Consider the following 21,461-nt stretch of genomic DNA (forward strand, 5'->3'; position numbering starts at 1 on the left):
TCCAGTCTTTTCAAGATTGTGGGCTCTGTCTCCGAGCAAGACAAAAAGACTTAATTACATGTAGGTATGGACGATACTGAAGATCACAATTTAAATACTGAGGAGTGTGTTGTTGTATGTTGTTTACGGTTTATGAATTTATCGACTGTAATGCTTTTAATTACTGAACTGCGTGTTTGTTAATTACCAAATATGTACTAACATACGCAAATACATATGTATGTACTTACGCACCCCATCGAAACTGCGTAAAACCAAATGTTGTCGTAGGATAACTCTATCCCACATATTTTGTAAGTAAACATTATCTTACCATGCATCAAACATATATAATCACATCTTTATTCCTAACAGGGTAAACCCAAGTCATGAAAAAACTGAAAGGCCGCGTTCAGCTGCGAGACTTAATGATGTAATGAGATTTAAAAAGTGGTAGAATTTCATTCATTGTAGACCATTACCATGCGTCGTAACTATGCGATATTGATCAATATGAGTACATTTTAACAACCCTTAACAAAATATGGCAGACACCCTAAAACAGCGCAGTTTATGCCTACGACTACATCTTAAACAGGTGACCGAGAGCAATAAATTTAGCAAATGCCTTTTGGCAAGTATCCAACTGTTATACAACAGTATTTGGGTTAAGGCTGTGTGCCGCCCCAGTGCGGGATACGAGAGCCGTATCGGCGCCGTTTCGCGAACTAAACTGTACATGCGAATATGAATAATTAATACTACGAGTACCATAGAAATTTTAAAAGAAACATAATATAATCTTGACTACTTCTTTATAAAGTAGGAATGTAATTTTAATGTTATTTGGAGTACTTCATTATGATGGTAGTGGTTCGTGTACCATCTACGCCTAATTTCCAGGTAGTATTTTCGCTATTTAAAATGTTATTCTTTGATGGAATATTTTTCAAAAAGGTAAAAAAAATAATCCATACCGATTAGTTTTAGTTTATTATCATTAATTTGTAACAAATACAATGATATTGTAACAAATACCTATTCAAAGTTAATATACCGGTACCGAATTCTTCTTATAGATAAAAAAAATGAATTCTAATCAAACAGGTCTGAAATGTTATCCTTCCACTTTGTGAGAAAATAAATGAAGCAGCCGGGCTAAAGTAAAACACTCAACATATATTTCATAAATAAACGCACGCCACTAAAATCAGTTGAAGCACTTTATTACTTTTTTCGCTAAGCACGTCACAGTCGCCGCTGGCTCTGCGGTCTCGGCGCACAAGCGCTAATCAACGGACCCAGGTTCGAGCCCCGTGGGGGGCTAATGCAAAACTACTTTTTTTTCTCTGTTTGCTGTTGAAGACGGGCAAGAGTTGCGGTGCGGTGGACCCGAGTTCGAGTACCGAGTAGTTTTTAAGTTATTGGTCATTTTAAAATAACAAATTATTTTCATGCTTTCAATTTAGACATTTATTTAGTATTTTAATAATGCATGATGTGACTGATTGTGTAGAGATATTTTATTTTCTCTGCGGTTTTTTGTTTTTATTTTATTTTTCTATATTTAATTTGTTCATATACAATTAATTTGTTTTGTACATTATCTAAATTAATACTTTAATGTGCTTTATCTATACAGTAATTTAAAGAATGTTGCTTTCACCAAGTTGTCTACAATTCTATCGGCGCATTCATTCTTTACATTATGACTGAGAATTTGAGCCTTAGTACTTGTCCTCTTTGCCCCGGGTCGTCACGTCAGTTTGTCGTTCCCCGCGGGTTGTCCGTGCACATGAGTCGCATGCACGGTCAGCATCAGCACCGGAGTGATGTTATTGGGAGTTCTGCACCTTCTGCTCATTCTGCTGACGTTCAAAAACCTCTGGAAACCCTTGCTTCTTTAAAAAAACACATCCCTGTTTTGAAGCATATCCCTAAAGGGGCGAGATGTTTGGCTGCGGGCAAGTTGATACTTCTCATTAGGGAATGTCTTAGGGATAATAGTGAAGAGGCCTGGTTTGCATTGCTCTCATTCTCGTTTACTGCTTTTAGAGTACCTAGTCGTGAGTGTCATTCTTCATTAACCTCAAAGGTTAAGGAAAATATTGATAGAGTGGGTCATATGGACTCCATTTCCATTGGCGTTTTTAAAAAAACTTCCTCCTCTATTTACAGATCCATCGAATCCAAAGTATTTGATGGGGATTTAAGGGGTGCGGTTCGATTGTTGCTTTCGGATTGTTCGGTAGCGCCGAATGACGTGGGGACACATAATGCTTTGATTTCGAAACATCCGACGCCCTCTCGCATTTTAAGCTTTCCACCCGAACCAAACCGTACAAATTCTTTCCTTTCTGTTACCTCAGAGGATGTTCTCGCGGCTCTGAATTCCTTTCAGACAGGTTCGGGCTCTGGATTGGATGGTATTCGTCCTGACCATCTTAAGGAGCTCGTTTCACCTTCCGCGGGCGATAACGGTACTCGTCTTTTGGAAGCGTTGACAGAGCTTTGCAATTTTCTGTTGAGAGGTTTACTCAACCCTCTAGTATGCCCTTATGGTGGTGGTGCCAGAGTGCCTTACGGTGGATCTCTTTGCGCTTTAAAGAAAAAGGATGGTGGTATTAGACCCATCGCTGTTGGTAACACCTTCAGGCGTTTAGTTTCAAAGTTGGCCTGCAGATCAGTGAGACAGAGTGCAGCTCATCATTTGCAGCCCCACCAGTTGGGTTTTGCTACGGCGGGAGGATGTGAGGCAGCTCCACGCGACTCGATATTTTGTAGAAGTTAATAAAAATACTGATAGCGTTATCGTGAAGGTGGATCTTGTTAATGCCTTCAACAGCGTAGAGAGAGACTTTATGTTGAAAGAGGTCCTGGAGCACACACCGGTCATTTATCCGTTTCTTTATCAGTGCTATTCTTCGTCCAGTCACCTGTTTTTCCAGGGAAGACCCATTTCATCGCTAGTTGGTGCACAGCAGGGAGATCCTTTAGGCCCACTCATTTTTAGTCTGGCAATTCATAGAGCAGTTACTAGTATGAAGTCTCCGCTGAATGTCTGGTACCTAGACGACGGTACCTTGGGTGGCCCTCCTGACGTCGTGGCAGCAGATTTACAAAATCTGTCTGTTATGTTTAAACAGCTTGGGCTAGAGATTAGCACAAGTAAGTGTGAGTTATTTTTGTGTGGACAAGTAGCCAGTACTTCTATATCACGTTTTGAGTATTTGTTGCCGGGTGTGAAGGTTGTGGACGAGTCCAATTTCAGGCTTTTAGGGGCACCTATTTTTAAGGAGGGGTTGCCTCAGTCCTTTAAGGATAAATTGATAAATCTCGTTGCCTCTCACGATCGCTTGAAAAACTTATCTTCCCATGTCTCGCTGGTGCTTCTCCGAAATTCCTTGGCGGTCCCTCGGTTGACATACGTTTTGAGAACGAGTCCTTCTTGGTTATGCCCTCACGAAATAGAACAGTTTGACAATGCAGTCAAATCAATCCTAGAGGACATTCTTAACGTCAGGCTTGATGAAGTGCAGTGGAAGCAAGCTTCTTTGCCTGTCCGGTGCGGTGGTTTGGGTATTCGCCGCTTGGAAGATTTAGCTCTCCCAGCATTCTTGGCCTCGTCGCATGGGGTTGTCAATCTTGTCACTAAATTACTCCCTTCTAGCGGTGACAGTTTGATCTTGCCCTTTGTAGACGATGCTTTGATAGCGTGGGTGGGGCAAAACCCGAACTGTGCGGTTCCTGATAGGCCCGAGGTTCAGCGCCTTTGGGATGAAAACAGGACTCAGGCTATTTTTAAGGAACTGGAGGGCCAGGTCACCGGTGCTCATTTGGCTCGCTTCAAGGCCGCAGCTGAACCGGAGTCGGGCGCTTGGTTGCACGCTATCCCATCCCCACAAATGGGAACATTATTAGATAACGAATCCCTGAGAGTAGCCGTAGCTTTACGGTTGGGGTGCGCTGTGTGTCAACCTCATCTCTGTGTTTGTGGGAAGATGGTGGAGGCCGATGGGCACCATGCTCTCGGGTGCGTACGTTGTGCGGGTCGTCTGTCGCGGCATCACTCGTTAAATGACATTATACGAAGGGCTTTAATATCTGCCAATATACCTTGTCAGCTGGAACCGCCGGGCCTGTCGCGTACGGACGGGAAGCGACCTGATGGACTCACTTTGGTGCCGTGGCAGAGAGGACGTTGCCTGTTGTGGGACGCGACGTGCGTTAGCACGTATGCTGCGTCCTATCTCACTAACACTGAGCGTACACCCGGCGCAGCCGCTAAGATGGCTGCTGAACAAAAGATTAATAAATACTCGGTTCTAACAACTCAGTATGAGTTTGTTCCGGTGGCCGTAGAAACAGCCGGTCCATGGTGTCCTCAGGCGAGGCTCTTTATTGGTGAGATAGGACGGCGTTTAAGGGCACGTGGTTATGACTACCGCTCGGGATGGTACCTGGTGCAAAGGCTCTCCATAGCTATCCAAAGAGGGAATGCGGCAAGTTTAATGGGTACTTTTGAGCCGGGTGCAGTCCGGGGTGGTATTTTTGATTAAATGTATTTGTTTGTTTGGTGATTGTTTCTATTTTGTATTACCTTGATGTTGACGAAGCTGTTGTGAATATTTTGTAATATTTTGATAAATAAACCCGGTACTATTTTTATAAATTCGTCAACCTATCTGCACTTTCGGTATTAGTTTTCTTGGCGTCCCTCCCTCGGGAGCACCTAATGGGAATGTTATTCACTATTTTCTGCGCGTCATCACTCTCTGTCGCGACCAACAATTGTTTGCTTCAACATCAGCATGCATGCAGCATGATATTCTCATATTACGTACCGTGTACTTCTCTGTTTAGATTAAGTAATAAGTACCGCCTGGTTCCAGATATTTTAGAACAAAGGATCAACTTTTTTATTTACTATGGATAACGTGGTGATTCAGGGAATAAATATTTTCACTTTAAGATTAGCTAACTACGATCCAAGCTAAGTTCGTCCTGATAATTACGCGAGCCGAGTAGCGAGCATTTCTTGGTCAACATGTGCCATTACATACTAGCTATATAACCCAAATAGCATTTAGGGTTTAATAACAATTTAATGTGATCAGATCACCCGATACAGATAAACTTCTACCCGCCCGACGTTATATACAGCAATAAATATGTTTCCACTAAATAAATGCTGTTGTATGGTTTAACCACGTAGCTCAAAATGACGAATGAGGACATATTATTCGCTTGTATCGTATATTTGAACACATTTATCATTTTATTTATGGGAGCAATATCATTCACAACTAACAATCAATTCTCCATCGCTACAATTTGGAATACATTTTTCAACATTCACTTAGTATTACTCAAATCAAGCGAGATAAGTACTTGCTCAAAAATATTTCAGAAATGTTACTTTTGCATAGCAGGCATCTTAAGCAAGCCTTCCAACTAGCCCTAATTCACCTCCCTGGTGAGAGCGCGAGCAGCTTTTTTTGACTATGATCTTGAATTGGGTAGGTCAGGTTTTTCCGACTTACCCATCCGACTCCCGTCTTACCTTCGTAACCTAGGCGCGTCTTACCTAAGTTTATTAGAGTAGATACAGTTGGAAATTAACAATGCTTCAAGCGTAAGTCAAGTCAATACAGATAAGTTAAACAGCATGTAAATGTTAAGGGTATTTTTTACAAGAACTTTGTTTTCTAAAACAAAATGCAACAAAGAGTTAGATGAAAATATTTTTTTTTTATTGTAACAAAGAAAAAAGTTTGGCAATTATGAACGAAAAATTATATCTGAAAAATGTTCACGGTGACAAATGTAGACATCCTCTATTTTTTGTTTTAGAAAAAAAAAGTGCTTGTCGTAAAACCCTTTATATTCTACATCCACTCCCGCCAATCGCATATATATATGTTCAGGGCCTTACAAAATTATAGCACAGCGCGGCTATAACAGCTACACGATAGCCGGCTATCTGCTGCGTAACCGTAAGGCAAACATGTCACTGGGAAATTAATACATGTTGCTATTGATTATTTTAATTCTGTTCTACAATCGATACTAAGTGCACTGCAGTTATATCTAATATCATATTATTATACTTTCAAACGACTGTTAAGAATTGCTGTAGTATTCATTTTGGACAATATTGAAACTTTACGTCATGGGCTAGACAGGGCCAGATAAACTCGAAAATCATTTTTATTCATCACAAAATAAACCAATCCCGCCTTGTTATGCATTGTAATTGCATATTTCAATCGCATGTCGAATTAAAGGGGACCCGGGTCGATGGGTACCCTTCCCTTTACCTACATACGTAAGGTAAAGGGGAATGTAAAGGGGAAGCCGAGGCCGAGGCACTTTATCATTAGTGACTAAAGTTATGAACTTTATTTATGAATAAAAAAATATTATGCATTTCGATTCTTTATTATGCCTACAAAGAATAGTACATACATAGACACATATAATCACGTCTTTATCTCTTGCGGTATAGACAGAGCTAACAGTCTTGAAACGACTGATAGGCCAAGTTCAGCTGTTTGGCTTAATAAATGAAATTAAGATTTAAATCGTGGCAGGTTGCTAGCCGATCGCCTAAAAGAAGAATCCCAAGTTTATCTATAGGAAAGAGATGGAGTGGTTCTTTTTTTTTCTATTAGTGCCGAGAACCACAAGGCACAAATAATAGAGCATTACAAAAATCATTAATATTATAATGATACTGGATCTCTTTCGTTATTACGACAAACTTTATGAATATGTATTACTTTTCATTCAACTAAAGAATATGACTTCCGATAAAATGTCTAAAAAGCTCTAGAAAACATGTTTATGTATAAAAAGGGTTCACTAAGTTTTTATTACTATATCTGATGACTGCGAAACCGTGATGATAATTGAAAAAAAAAAAGGAACAAATCAAAATCATCGAAAAAATGATACAATCAGAAGTTATTTATGAAGGAAATTTACTGACACACTGAGTACACAAAGATTTGCCATCCATTACCTCAGACCATTTCATATTTAATCAAAGCCAGTCGTAATCTGACCTGATGAATATTAAATCAAGAATATTAAGGAAACATAAATCCTGTTTGTTTTTGTCTTGGCTATTGAGTGGACATGCATAGAAAAATAAATGGATTTTTCTTTCAACCAAAGAATTTTTATGGTTTCTGCACTATTTATATAATAACTTCATCATGAATGGCTTCTTTGGTTAGGCGGAATTTATAAAGTGTTTCCAGTTTCAGATAGGAATACCGAGTTTTTAAATAAAGCAATCCATTCCTTTTTCCTACCCTATAAAAGCATACCAGTTGAGTTAAAAAATATTTTCCCTTTGTAAGCTTCTAACATAGTTATTCCTAACAAGTCTAATTACTTTTTGCAAAATGAAGCCTTAATAAATTAAGCTGATAACACAAGGACATTATCGCATACACATGTTTATCAAACAAAAGAATACAAACCTCTTTTTGAAATCGGCTAAAATAAATCAAGGAAAGGCGAGGAAAATATAGAAAGTCACATTTAAAAGTGGAGCTGAATTCAACCCTTTTTATTCGTTTTATTTCTGCTACTCGGGGATCGCGGATGTCCCCATTTGAATATCAAATTGGAAATCTGTCGGGTACTCGGCGAGCGACTGCTAACTGGAGCCACGGTGCGTCGGCGCCCTAATTGGACAGGGGAAGTGCAGCGTGCCTTCTTCCCTATGGAAAATTTCATCGATGTACGTAGATAGGATACAGTACGTTAACTCTTTATTGCAACCGTCTTAACTAATATTTTAATTGCGAAAATAGTTTATTTCTATGTTAACTCTTCACGCTTCTTACAAACCTTCTTTCTGAAATTTCGCGTATATATAGGTATTTAGGAGTCTGAAGAAGAACCTTTCGTCCCGGTTCCTATTTATAGTAAACGTGGGTTTTGCGAAAAACTATATGTGGCGCTAAGTCGCATTTGAGTAGAAAGAATGCAGCAAAATACGACTTCATATAAAATGATTAAGCAATCCAGTAAAAGTAGACATTCTGTCTTGCTTGTGATTCTTAGCTCTGTCTACCCATCAGTGATATGTGTACGTAGATAAGAAGTATACTGTAATCACAATTGTGTTTGGTATAGTGAAAGTTTCAAACTAAAATTGGATTATTTGGTTTTTCACCATAAACTCCAACCGACAAAGAAAAGAAATATTCAAAATTGTTTTAATTCAATCGAACATCTGTGTACGAGTTTGAATGGGCACGAATACAGTGAGAACTTATTTGCATAATAAATACTGTTTTCGTATCTTCTTTGTTGCATTTATTCATTATTCGATTTTATATAAAATGGCCTTACATTAGGCTTTATATGTTCTGTGTGATACTGAGTATATCAAAAAAAACAATGAAATGAGTGATGAATTTTTAAGAACGAGGATTGAGTAAACTGCAAAATTGTTTTTATTTTAAGTGCTTAGGCGGAAAACAATTGACAAACGAATATGTACCTACCTACTCAGTAAACCCTTACACCACAAGGATCGTTAAAGCCCTTGACTTAATGACGGAAACTCCAATAAGGAGATCATAGCAGGGTCACTGTTCATTAGTATTACATTATCCACACAAATAATAAAAGGATTTGTATTTTTGTGTGTTTGTCTGGAATGATTTTCACTAAATTTGGCACATATATAGAATCGACTTTCGGAAGTCACATTTTGAATGTATGCGCACTAAAGTTATTAAGAATTAGAAGTTAGCAATAATTCTATCCGAAGAATTAACGAATATATTAACCAACGCTGTTTTAACCTCAATTACTTATTGGAATGGGTAGTATTTTTTTTTACGTTAAACTTCTATACTCTTTTATTTTGATAAGGAATAATGAAGAGCTTTCCGATGGATTAGGACATATGTAAGTAGAGTACGTTAATTAGTAAATGAATAAAAACTAGTTTGAAAAAAGATTGTTTTTTAAACTAGTGCTACCGTTATTCTGATTTTTACAGAATCTAACTTAAAATTACATGTAGTAGAAAATGGGAAGAAGCTTTCAAGTGCTGTCTTTTCTCTGTTTCTCTTTTTGATACGCCTCAGTTAGAGCGAGAGTGAAAATAACAAGTGGCTTTACAACGATCGTGAATAACCCGAATTTCGCCTCTATAAGTCGTAGACCTTTTTCGTGGCCAATGATGGCTAGCTGTAGATTATGTTCTCGTAGCAGCCCCCTGCTACGAGCAGGTCGTAGCCAGGAGCTACTGACGTAGCGATTGCTACGGATGCCAGGCGTTGCTTCGCGAGTCTACGCGGCAAAGAAGGAATGCGTGCAAATTTTTCATTTTATACGACTATTGTTTTATTAAAGTGTATCATTAATGTTTAGTTCTACGCTGATCTTGATTAAGAATACAATGGTACCTTGATAATGAATGCCGTTGGGAAATTTGTTTTTTTTTTTAAACTGACTAATATGAAACTAATTCTCTTTAAGTTACAATTTAAGTAGGTAATAATTATTCCGTGTGGTTCCCGGCACCATTACAAAAGAATAGGACCACTCCATCTCTTTCCCACGGATGTCGTAAGAGCCGACTAAGGGATAGACTTGGGATTCCTCTTTAATGTAAATCCCTGCCAATCTAAGGTCTGCCGCGCCGATGGATGCATGGCTAGGGGCGAGCCTAGTCTCGAGCGTGCCACTTCCGCCATGGGGTTGGGCGACCCCCAGGTAATGGCTAGCCTTACCCTGGCATGCGGGGCTCTGCTGGGGCGGACAAAATTTTTCCCTAGCGTCTCGTGGGAATCGCATGGATGCAAATTTTTTGAAAGAGCACCTAGATGGCGGCGATGGTGTCCGCACCCCATCACGTCTCGTTCCCGGCGGGAGCGGTATGCGGTCTGCTGAAAGCCGCTTTGCGACGATGAATGTAAGAGGAGGAATGAAGGATAAGATTGAGGAAGTATGCCAGATGATGGATGAAAGACGTTTGGATGTGTTGTGCGTGAATGAAACGAAGCGGAAAGGATGCGACGCGACGCAGCACGGCCCTTACACGGCGTATTGGTCTGGAATTTCCAGTACCAGCCGAGGCTGTCAAGGGGTCGGTCTAATTCTTTCTGCACGAATGGCTGAGTGCGTGAATGAGTATGAGTGTGTCAGCCCTCGTCTTCTATGGATTAGGCTGAAAGTTGGAATCACTCGGATCTTCGTTCTAGGTGTTTATGCACCTTGGGATGTGGGTTCGAGGGGTACAACATCAGCAAAAAGCGAAAACGAGGAGTTCTGGAATAGTGTAAGAGAAGTATTGAAAGTTACCAAGCCAAATGAGAAGATTATTATGTTAGGTGATTTTAATGGATGGGTGGGTGTAAAGCGTGATGGATATGAAAAGGTGCTTGGTGCGTTTGGTGACGAAAAGGTGAATGATAATGGAAGAAGTGTATTAGAAATTTGTCTAGAGTGGGATCTTTTTGTGTCGAACTCAATGTTTCAACATAAAGAGATCCACACCTACACAAGAGTGGAAGGTATTTTAAAAAGTATGATAGACTTTGTGATTGTAGATGAAAGATTGAAGAACAAAGTGCTGGATACCCGTGCATATCGCGGTGCTGGCATTGACTCGGACCATTTACTGGTGATATCCCGGATAAGGGGTATCTTCAATCGCTGGCGGCACAGGGTAAGGGAGCAAACCAGCGCTTTGGAAAGAGTAAAAGTGGAAAATTTGCAAGATATGGATGTAGGTAAGAAGTATATTAATAGACTGAAGGATGAATTTGAAGATTTAGATGAAATGAGCGATATTGAAGATGGATGGAAGGAACTTAAAGAAAGAATTGTGAAAGTAGCTGTTGAAGTGTGTGGTGTAAGTAGAAGAAGGAAAGGAAAAAATCACAAAAATGCGTGGATGAGTAAAGATGTGCAAGAACTTGTGCGATTAAAGAAGAAAGCATGGCTGGATTTGTTAGCAGCAAAAGCTAACTTAAGAATGCAAGAGGTTATAGATGAAGATGTGAATGAAGCACGTAAGGAATATAAGAAAATGAAAGATTTGGTTAAGAAAGCTGTGATTAGAAAGAAAGAAGAGTATAAAGAGGATTTTGATAAAAGGCTATCAGAAGACTTTCAGTCAAATCTGAAAGTATTCTGGAAATCCGTAAGGTCAGCCCGAGGAAATACTATAACCAGAGAGCTGACTAGGATCAGATGCCAGGATGGTAGCGTTGTGAAAGGAGAAGAATGTGTACTAAAGATATGGAAGGACTATTTTGAAAGTTTATTTGAAAAAAAGGAAGGAAATAAGAAAGATTTCTGCTATAGCGAAGAAAAAGAGAATGAGATGGAAGGCGAAATTGAAATGTTCGAAATTGTGGAAGCACTTAAGAGTATGAAAGCGGGAAAGGCTGCTGGGTGTGATAGAGTGTCGGTCGAGATGCTTAAAGCAGGAAAAGGCGTAGTAGCTAGTCAGTTGTACTGCCTTTTCAATTTGTGTTGGAGAAGCGGCCGAGTACCAAAAGATTGGTGTAAGGCTGTTATCGTGCCACTTTACAAAGGAAAAGGGTCACAGCTGGACTGCAAAAATTATCGTGGTATAAGCCTGCTTAGCGTCGTCGGCAAATTGTATGCTAAGGTATTGATTAATAGAGTCAGAATGAAACTGATGACAAAATATGGGATGCTCAAGCGGGATTTCGAAAGGGAATGGGATGTACTGATCAGGTCTTTTCCTTGCGGTGCATAGCCGAAAAGTTTTTGGCCAAGAGTCAAAAAGTCTATTGCACATTCGTAGATCTGGAAAAGGCCTATGACAGAGTTGAGAGGAATGAATTGTGGTCAGCACTTTCTATGCATGGGGTGAGCAGTCTCTTAATACGAGCACTGAAATCCTTATATGAGGATTCGAGTGCTTGTGTCAGGATAAACGGAGCGCACACTGAGTGGTTTAAGATTGAGAAAGGCGTTAGGCAAGGATGTGTTGCGTCACCGTGGCTGTTCAACCTATTTATGGATAGCTGTTTGACAGATTTGAAAGAGTCTAAAAGTGGATTAAGGATGAATGAGTTACTCGTCAAATGTCTGCTCTATGCCGACGATCAGGTTATACTGGCGTCATCAGCGGAGGAGTTACAGGAGATGGTAAACTGTATGCACGAAGCTTTAAAAGAGAAAGGAATGAAAGTGAACGTAAGTAAAACTAAAACACTGGTTTTTGAAATGGAGAAAGAAATGACAGCATGTAATATTTTGATTGGAGGAGAAAAAGTGGAGCAAGTGAAAGAGTTTGTATATCTAGGATCAAAGTTTACATCAGATGGCAAGTATGATAGTGATATTGAAAGGAGAGTGAACGCGGGGAACATGGTGAATGGATCTTTGCATGCCTTTATGAGCAGTCAGAAACTATCCAAAAAGGCTCGACTGGCTGTGCACAGGGGCGTGTTGGTCCCGACATTAATGTATGGGAGTGAAAGTTGGGTATGGCAAAAGAAGCATGAAAGCAGAATAAATGCAGTGGAAATGAGAGCGTTAAGGAGTATGATGGGTGTGAAATTGAGTGACAGGATAAGGAACAGCGATATAAGGGAATGTTGTGATGTGAAAGAAGATGTAGTTACAGGAATAGAAAAGGGTATGTTAAGATGGTTCGGTCATGTGGAGAGGATGAATGAAAGCAGGTTGACTAAGCAGATATACAAGGAGAGTGTGGAGGGAAAGGTCGGAGTGGGAAGACCTAGACGAACGTATCTTGATCAAATTAAGGACGTCCTGGTAAAGGGTCAGGTCAAAAGTACCCGAAACCGCCGAGCTTGTATGAAGAGAGTTATGAATGTGGACGAAGCGAAAGAAGTATGCAGAGATCGTGGCAAGTGGAAAGAGGTAGTCTCTGCCTACCCCTCCGGGAAAGAGGCGTGATTTTATGTATGTATGTATGTATGTAATAATTATTCCATTAAAAATACCTTGTTTGGTGTTCATGAGCACTGTGTTTTACTTCTGATTGGAGGATCACCTAGAATTAAAATAATAGAAGTTGTTATTATCACGAACACACCTGTGCTCATGATAACGACAACTTCTATTGACTTGAGTATTTCCCAAAGGAATATTTCTGACTTCTTCAGAAAGTCCAAATAAAAGCTTTGACAGTTTTAAACTATTGACTCTATTAAAAGTAGGAACATAGTATACACATAGCACGTGCCCATATTTTATTCCTGCACTGGGTGATTAGGTAAGGAGTCGCGAGAAGTCATTGTGTTTGCGGAAATTGCAGTCGACATGCAACGAGTAAAGCCGATAAAACTATTGTTTTCTATCGGCCTGAAACCTGAAAGAACTGCCTATTGTTTTAGCACTGCTTTTTTATTTTAATACAGATCTGAATACTTCGATCAAAGACATTTATTTTTCTAGGTGAATGTGGAAAAATGAAGATCCTATTGTAGATCAGTACTAACGTGTATGCACCTTACCTAATGATTCAATAATTGTACCCCATAGCCAATTCCCAAATCTATAAAGCTACATTCACTACCTTAATTATGAACGTACCATGAGTGAGTATGTTTATGGTCTCGTTGTGGAAGTAGAAGAGGCTCTTTAGGCACCCTCCCCAGGTCTGCAGCGGGCGGTAGCCGGTGAGCACGTACGGGTTGAACTGCAGGTGGTGCGGCATGTCGCGCCAGTGCAGCAGCTGCACGCCCGGCGCGGCCTGCCGCTGCGCCGCCGCCGGCTCCTCGCTCGCGTTCAAATCCGACCGCTCCGGGCCCTCATTATCACAGATACGCTCTAACGACTTTTTCCTCTTTTTAGGTCCTTTTCCGTTCACTTCTTGAATTGACATATCGAACATTTTTGTACATGTATCAGGTACGCCGTGAACGTCCCTCATAACAGAATGCTAGTGTCGCGGCGCGGAGCGGGAGGCTGCGGCGCGCTCCTCTGCACAGATGCGTTCTGCGCCCGCATGGCCGGCGGGCTTCGAGCAGATTTGTACAAATATCACAGCTAGAGCATCATGTGGAGGCTCGGCGGCGTCACCGGGGCTCCGCGAGTGCCTTTTCTGTTAAGACGAGCGTGCGGCGGTGCGGGCGGCCGTGCAGCCGCTGGTGCGGCGTGGAGCGGGCGCGGAGGGCTCGGCTGCAGGCCGCGACTGGCCGGGCGCCGCCGCGGGCCCGCCGCCCCGACGCCCGCGTCCCTCCTCTCCCCGCATGCCCCGCAGATTTGCGCACTGCGCAAACCCAATCAGCTGGTTCCCGCCAGAAGGTCGGTCGGCGTCGGTCCTATGACTTATATCCACACTTTCACTAATCATATATATATTATTGATAATTCATTCTTCCAACTAAATAATATAACTAAATTTTATACAATCTTAAGAGTTATTCCAATAATGGATAAAAAAATCGGTATGTTTTTTCCACTTTCCCGAAGGAGTAGTAATACTAGTAAATAGTATTATCAAAAGCAAGCCTTTCAGGATTAACTTTACTTTAATTTCTGAAGTTTGGGCAAATGAATGTTATTTCACTACTTCTGTGAGGGCAAATATTTCCTTACTCCTCAGCTGGCAAAGTATGTTTGACACTTATATACTGTATTGTATGGTGTACTGTATTTCCTTTGTACACGTATATTTTAAACTTCGCTTAAAAATTTAATTTTATCTTTTCAAGACTGTTGGCTATGTCTATCCCGTAAAGGACATAGACGTAATCATATATATATATATATATATATATATATATATATATATATATATATATATATATATATATATATAGGTTAATTGTATCTTGTATTTAATCACAAATTTGAGTTAGGCTCTTAGTTAAAGCATAAAGCATACTTACTACTTTACTCACCTAATTATTTTGTGGACTGTTCTAAAGTATACATACCCACATACGTGAAAATTACCCAAATTACATTTTTCTTATCGTACACAAACTATTGACACACGGATTCATCGTTTCACATAACATGCTTACTGGTAATAAAGTTCAAAATTGTTTAAACATGAATAAACCTACTTTTGTTTTGCGCCTAGAATTGAATTTTTTCAGAGTTCAGTGTACTTTACGCATCCTTTTAGTGAACAATGAAATTATTCCTAACATATCGTGTGGCTTCCCTTTTTATGTTTAAAGTGTGCTGTAATTGAATAAAAATTAATTTCTAATTTCGATTAGTGCCAAATAGAACCTCCATCTTTTAGCATTTTAATATTTGTCAAATCAATCAATTTTCTTCGTGAGTAAAATAATTAAAAAAACTTTCTGTGAAAATACGAACAAGCCATCTAGAAACCACAAGTTGTTTGTGTGTACTTATTCACATAAACAAGTACTAGAAGTACGATTTTGTGTAAGTTTATTTCAGTGATAGATATTTGTGAGTACCTAACTAACTTGGAATACTAATCGATGCTATCACGGTGAGGTACTCGTACTACAGAGAGTACCCCATCTCTAAAGTTGTGAACCAGAGTAATGTCACGAGAAAGAAGAACAGCATGTGCGACATCTGAAAAGAACGAAAAGAGAAACCTCTTTTCGTTTAAATAGTAAAACTCAATCATGGTCTTAGAGACTTGGTATTCTTATTTTAGCAATGAGCTAGTATCAGCCACTATCATGTCTCAATTTCATCATTCATTCAGTTGAATGTGCATTTCAAAAATGTTAACTCTATAAGTGATCACGTCAGACATAGAAACATACATACATCGCTCACGCTACAGACTGAAAGTTGCGTTAAAAAAAGCTACGTTCAGTTGTTTGTCTTAATGATAGAATTGAGATTCAAATAGTGACAGATTGCAAACCCATTGCCTAAAAGAAGAATATAAGCCCAAGTATATAAGCCCACCCCTTAGTCGCTTTTTACGACATCCATGGAAAAGAGAAAGAGTGGTCCTATTCTCTAGTATCGGGAACCAGACGGCACATACATAGGTATAATTTTAGGTACATGGTTTTGAATAGAGACCCAACTTAGCATATTTTGGTTATTTCATGAAAGAAAACTAGCGCTAGTCTTGCGTTGGGACTACCATTTACTTACTATTGCGGTTTCAATGAAACAAAGAATTATTTATTATGTTTTACTCTCAGGTGAAAAACTTTGTTGAACGCACGACTAATAATGTAATTATGAGGAACGCATCTCACTGAGTATGACATTTGATCGCTAAGTTGGTACTACAATAATAGAAAAGTTCTACTAAATACCGATAGATGGCGTCATCATCAGAGTCATTTCCATTTCTAAATATGACATTGTTTTTTATTATATTTACTAAAATGTATTTTCGACATCAAACAAATGTTATTATATAATGTCAACGATATTTTTAACTTGGTAGATTATTTTTACCATCACTTTGTTTAAAAAGTAATTTTTTTGATAGGGGAAGACAAAACAGTCCGCGATTTACGCCATCGCTATCAAATCAACCAACCAACAAGCGGTCTGCGATTTGGATCGATGTTCGGGCCTTTATTGCGAAGAAGCATTCTTCAAGGTTCTGCATCACGAACTTGGAATTATTTTACTAATTTCACTCAACTACTTTGGTGTAAAGTGAAATATTTACGTGACTTGAGGGTAAGTTCAAAATATGTCATTATTTTTATTGGATGTTCTGCTAGGGCTCCGATAGTTAGAAAATCAACATGGCGTCTCCGTTTAGAATGTAAATAACTTTTCCGAGAGTCTATTTCGTCATAACAATCCATTAATGTATGCCTAGAAGCGGCACAGGGAATGGAGCTCTATTTAAAAGATATTGTTACCACGTTCGCTGTGTTAAAGTCTGTTTTATGCGACTAACCAGCTGTCCTTTGAAGATACGGAGAATTCCTAGCTAATTTCAAAGATCGTAGCCCTAGAACTTTATGCTATGTAGGTACTTATATGTAAGCTGTTTTATTATTTTCTTAATTTTTCTTGTTTGATATGCAAAATGTGTCAAAACATAAAACATAACCATATGATTTGGTATAGGCAGAAAAAAATGGTACCTAAACATTCGCATGCTTTGTCAATATCATCTCAGCTGAGCAAGCATTGAACTGTTATTTAGCTATGATAAAAATACTTAGTAGAGAGAAGTTTGGAATTGGTAAACTAGCTATTTATGTTGTCTGATAAAAAGTAGCAATTTTTTAAATAAATGCAAACAGTCAAGGCAAACTATACCAAACACAGCTTCTTACTGTAGAATAGGTATATGAAATATGGCATTGTGTTTTTTGTCTGCATTCATTTTCTGTCAAACTCATCCTGGAATGAAACATTAGACTTTATATTTGGTATAATCCTGATTCCTTTATTTGAATACTAGTTTGGATTGCATGGTACTTCACAGATTTTGAAATAGACTGTCAGTGGTCTAAATAATTTATATTTTTCAGCGTTTACTGCTTGGATACGAGTTTTGGTATCCTTGTTATGGTAAGTGGAAGTACATTGAGTACTTTCCTTGTAATTAATGCCTGTCAATAATAATTCTCAAAGTCTGAAACTTTTTTATTTCCGTTATCTGATATTATGATCTTAATATTATTTAAAGATTTTCCCTAAGTTATTTTTGGCAGGAATTGTCCATGGCATGATTGGCTCTAAAACGGTAAAGCTTTGAGCTATTGACTTCTAAAATCTAACTACATGGTTTTGTTTTTATTTGCATTTGAGAATGTTACTTTTACAGCTTATCACCAAACATTGATTACTTTCACTTAGGAAAGTGAGACTTTGTCTACATATGTGTTTTTAGATGAGGTATTTTCAAAGACAGGTACAAAATGAATATTCACTACTGAGATATTCAGTATGACACTAAACAGTATGTTTTTGCTACAGTTGCCTGTTGTTTGGTTTATTATTGAGTAGGATATTTCTCTAATTATCTTTGCACTTACAAATATATTTAGACAAAAACAAAATTTGGCCAAGTCATTACATTACTTACTGCTTTAAAATTGTTTGGCTGTTCATAATTAAACACTACATATTATAACTAGTCACCGTAAAGTTACCTTTCCAACATCATGTAACCTCTGGTTAAGAGCTTACAGTGTGCCCTCTGCCAAGATTCATTCTGGATTCTGTTTTTACCCCTGAAAACTTTGCAGTAAACTTAACCCTAAAAATGTGCCTATTCCCTTGGCCGCTTTTTACCATTATTAATGGGAAAGAGTTCGAGGTGGCCTAATTCTATTTGCCAAACCACACAGTATAATAAATGCGTATATAGATTTGAAATCTTTTGATACCTGTCTTGTTAGGTAAACCTTCATAGGAAATTTCCCCATTTGTAGACAAAGTTTAAATTTTCATAAATCTTACATACTTCCATTACTTGCACTATGTTTCATGTCAATTTAACATAGGTAGTAATAATAAACATTTTTAAGAATTTGACATAACCATATGGTGATTTTTCCATTATCCATATCTACACATTGTAATTGATATCCACATAATATTGTGTTGGAGATGGTGTTCAATACACAAAATGTTAAAGGTTTAGATGTACAAAAAGGAATATTCAAGCAAGACAAGGAGTTATAATTTCCCTAACATCACCTAATCCACAAGTGACAAGAACATACTAAGATATTCTTAGTATGTTCTTGTCACTTGTGGATTTTTGCTGATTTGTAATTGTTTTGAACCAAATATTTGGAACATGTAGTGAATATCACATTTAACTAGTACATAGTTTTATATATATAATTAAATTTACCATTCTCTTATTTTTTTTTATCAAATAGAATCAGGGCAAAATAAGGAAAAAAAATGGCATACAAAACCATAACACGGTTTCTTATTTTCTCAAGTTCCCTACTTTTGTCAGGTAGTTATTAAACTGCCAACCTTAAAAGGAAATTAATTCCATATTAAACTGTTTCTATTCTGTTATTTCCTTAATTTCATATTTAAATTATTGGCATAATATTCATTAGGCCTACTCTGTAAGTAACCGTGTAGGCTTATATGAACTGATGATGACGAGTAGTCACTGCAGAGGACATATAATATTTCCTCTTGGCTAAAGAAGAAATATTTTTGTCTTGATTCTTCTAGAAAATATCTTAATGTGTTTTGAAGACTATGTACCTACCCAGTTATTAAACTGCATTCTCTTTAAGTTGCTAATGTTTTCGTTTCACATTTAGTTCCTATTTTTGCCTTTCAGTTTGCTTTATTCTTATTTTTAACTAGTTTTCTTATTTAAATTGTTACCTCACTTTATTTATAACTTTTCATTTGTGCCAAATTATAGCAGGGATGTGAAGCGAAGTATACTTTGTACTAGTCTGCTCATCCTTGGTATGTTTTGCTTTTTTTTGCTTGGTCAAAAATAGAACAAAAAATAAAGTGTCATCTTTTTCAAGATTCATACGATTCCATGATGTTGTTAATCACAATTGTTTAACAACTCTATGCTTTTCATATAAACAGCAGAAGCCATGGTAATGGTACAGCACATCTTCATTACAACCCTAGATGTAGCATTAAAGATGTAGAAGTATGACATAATTTTTCTCATTTTTTATTACACTTAGTTTTTTGAATCAATACTAAACCAAACAGTTCTTCCACATGTCATAATAACTCACTTTTCGCCTCTGATTAACAATTAAGTGGGTCGTCCTTCTACGCCTTTAGAGTATTCATTCTAGGGTGCAACCTTCTTCATTGTACTGAATTGTGTGTCAATGCTTACAGATGCCACGAACTCGCAGGAAGCATGTTTCATCCCATTCAAGATCGAGGTCGAGGTCATATGAGGCGAAGCGGCGGCGTCTCGATGATGGTGCGACAGAGGGATCCTACAGGAAGAGGAGCCGCAGCCGCGATCGTGAAAGGTAAGCATAAGATTATTTATTTCAGTGGTCCAGAAGCTAAACCCAACAATGAATCATATGCACAGAAGCTATGTAGATGAAAAAGTTCTAAATAACATTTATGATATAAATGTTATTTTATTTGTTCTGGTACTGTGAGATACCAAGAAAAAGTAACTTGAAATGCCTATTCAATAAAGGTAGTATTTAGTTTCTAGAGTATGCAGTTGATGGCAGTACTGAGCGTAAATGTTTTAAATGACAGCCACTAGATGGCGCCCATGAAGATAAAGTTTAACAGGCTGTATTTTCTGTATTAATAGTAGGTACTTCGTTCGTTAGATTGGTGTATAAAACAAAGATTCGATAGAATCATAAAGAAAAAAAACAATAAACTCATTGCAACAGTAACTTTCTTTGTACCCATGTCTACGTAATGACATCATGAACGCCCCGTGTGTGAGCATGCTTAATATTTCACCTACTCGACGCTAGATGGTGCGCAGTGGTCCATTTTGACGCAGTGTGATATTGCCTGCCAATGGCCTGCTGCTTCTTAGGTTAGTATAGACTGAAATGCGGTAATTTAGGCTGCGGTTTAGTATTTATTTAGATTTAAATTATTAGGTAACAAAATTATTTTTAATACTTACTTTTTTATTAATACAATGTAGATTTTTCACTTATAAAATTGGCTGTATTATAATAAGTGGATGATAGTTTCTGTGATCACTAGCTAGTTTAGGGCTCAATTGAGAGTTATTAATTCGTATGGACACGGAAGATTGCACGGAATCCGTGCCCGAATCGAATGAAGATAACCCGGAAGAGAAACCCCGTGAATCTGTCAGCTCAAACCCTGGGTGTGTATCATGGCGTCGTCAAGTCATATTTCAATTCAAATATTATCATATCTTTAATATTCTTAGTTTAATGACTCATTCATGTCGCTTTTCGACAGAAGCATTTAACTGAGTTGCATTTTATGTGCTTAGCTTAGACGTAATCAGGTTTTCAATCACTGCTATTTAGACGAATATTAACGCCTATTTTTTCTTAGCCATGATATTTTGCCCAGGTTTGAGTTAGTCATTATTTTCCATTCATATCAAAAGACGTTTTATAACGTCGTTCGAGTGTTTTGTTTTATTTTCTTGCGATTATTTTTATTCTGTAAAATGAAGATTTTTTTTATAGATTTGTCATTAATTATCTGGTTTCAAGCGTCGCGTTTATGCACTACATGGATTTTTATGAAACCAAACTGGTCGAGTTTTATTACGATATTTAACCGGTTCTCTGTCCGATGAATCACATATTGACATGAGATATGAACTTAAGTGATTGGCAAAAAAACTAAAGTTGTGCTTCTTTACGCAAACCAATTGGAAAGTATACCATTACTATGAAATCTAAATTAAAATTTGAAAATAGTTAAAATTTAGGCGGAAATGGCTAAAACCTTTACCCACCCTTGGGATACAAATACTAGCTTTATAAAGTTTTAATTTTAGGACGTCCATTTTATCAAAAATTAAATACTGCTACATCATACATAGGTAGATTCATACGTCTTCCCTGAAAGAGATTACATAATGCGAT

The 21,461-nt window shown here is 38.1% G+C and overlaps 2 protein-coding genes across 3 annotated transcripts in view; one reads left to right on the forward strand and one right to left on the reverse strand.

Annotated features, from left to right (window-relative positions):
* The window catches only part of LOC106136503 (progestin and adipoQ receptor family member 4), a 46,398-nt gene extending 32,504 nt beyond the window's left edge, over positions 1-13,894 (reverse strand). Inside the window, exon 1 of the mRNA XM_060946321.1 lies at positions 13,555-13,894. Within this exon, the coding sequence (XP_060802304.1) occupies positions 13,555-13,894 (340 nt within the window). The remainder of the gene's footprint in view (positions 1-13,554) is intronic.
* A 2,386-nt stretch (positions 13,895-16,280) lies between these two features.
* Positions 16,281-21,461, forward strand: part of LOC106138588 (serine/threonine-protein kinase Doa) — a 51,436-nt gene continuing 46,255 nt past the window's right edge. Inside the window, exons 1-3 of one of the 2 annotated variants that reach the window (XM_060946017.1) lie at positions 16,281-16,611; positions 17,421-17,460; positions 19,741-19,880. In XM_060946017.1, coding sequence (XP_060802000.1) covers positions 17,458-17,460; positions 19,741-19,880 — 143 coding nt within the window. In that variant the 5' untranslated portion in view covers positions 16,281-16,611; positions 17,421-17,457. The remainder of the gene's footprint in view (positions 16,612-17,420; positions 17,461-19,740; positions 19,881-21,461) is intronic. The other variant, XM_060946016.1, reaches the window with a different exon arrangement.

This window comes from Amyelois transitella, chromosome 10 (assembly GCF_032362555.1).
Source record: "Amyelois transitella isolate CPQ chromosome 10, ilAmyTran1.1, whole genome shotgun sequence".
Taxonomy (NCBI): Eukaryota; Metazoa; Arthropoda; class Insecta; order Lepidoptera; family Pyralidae; genus Amyelois; species Amyelois transitella.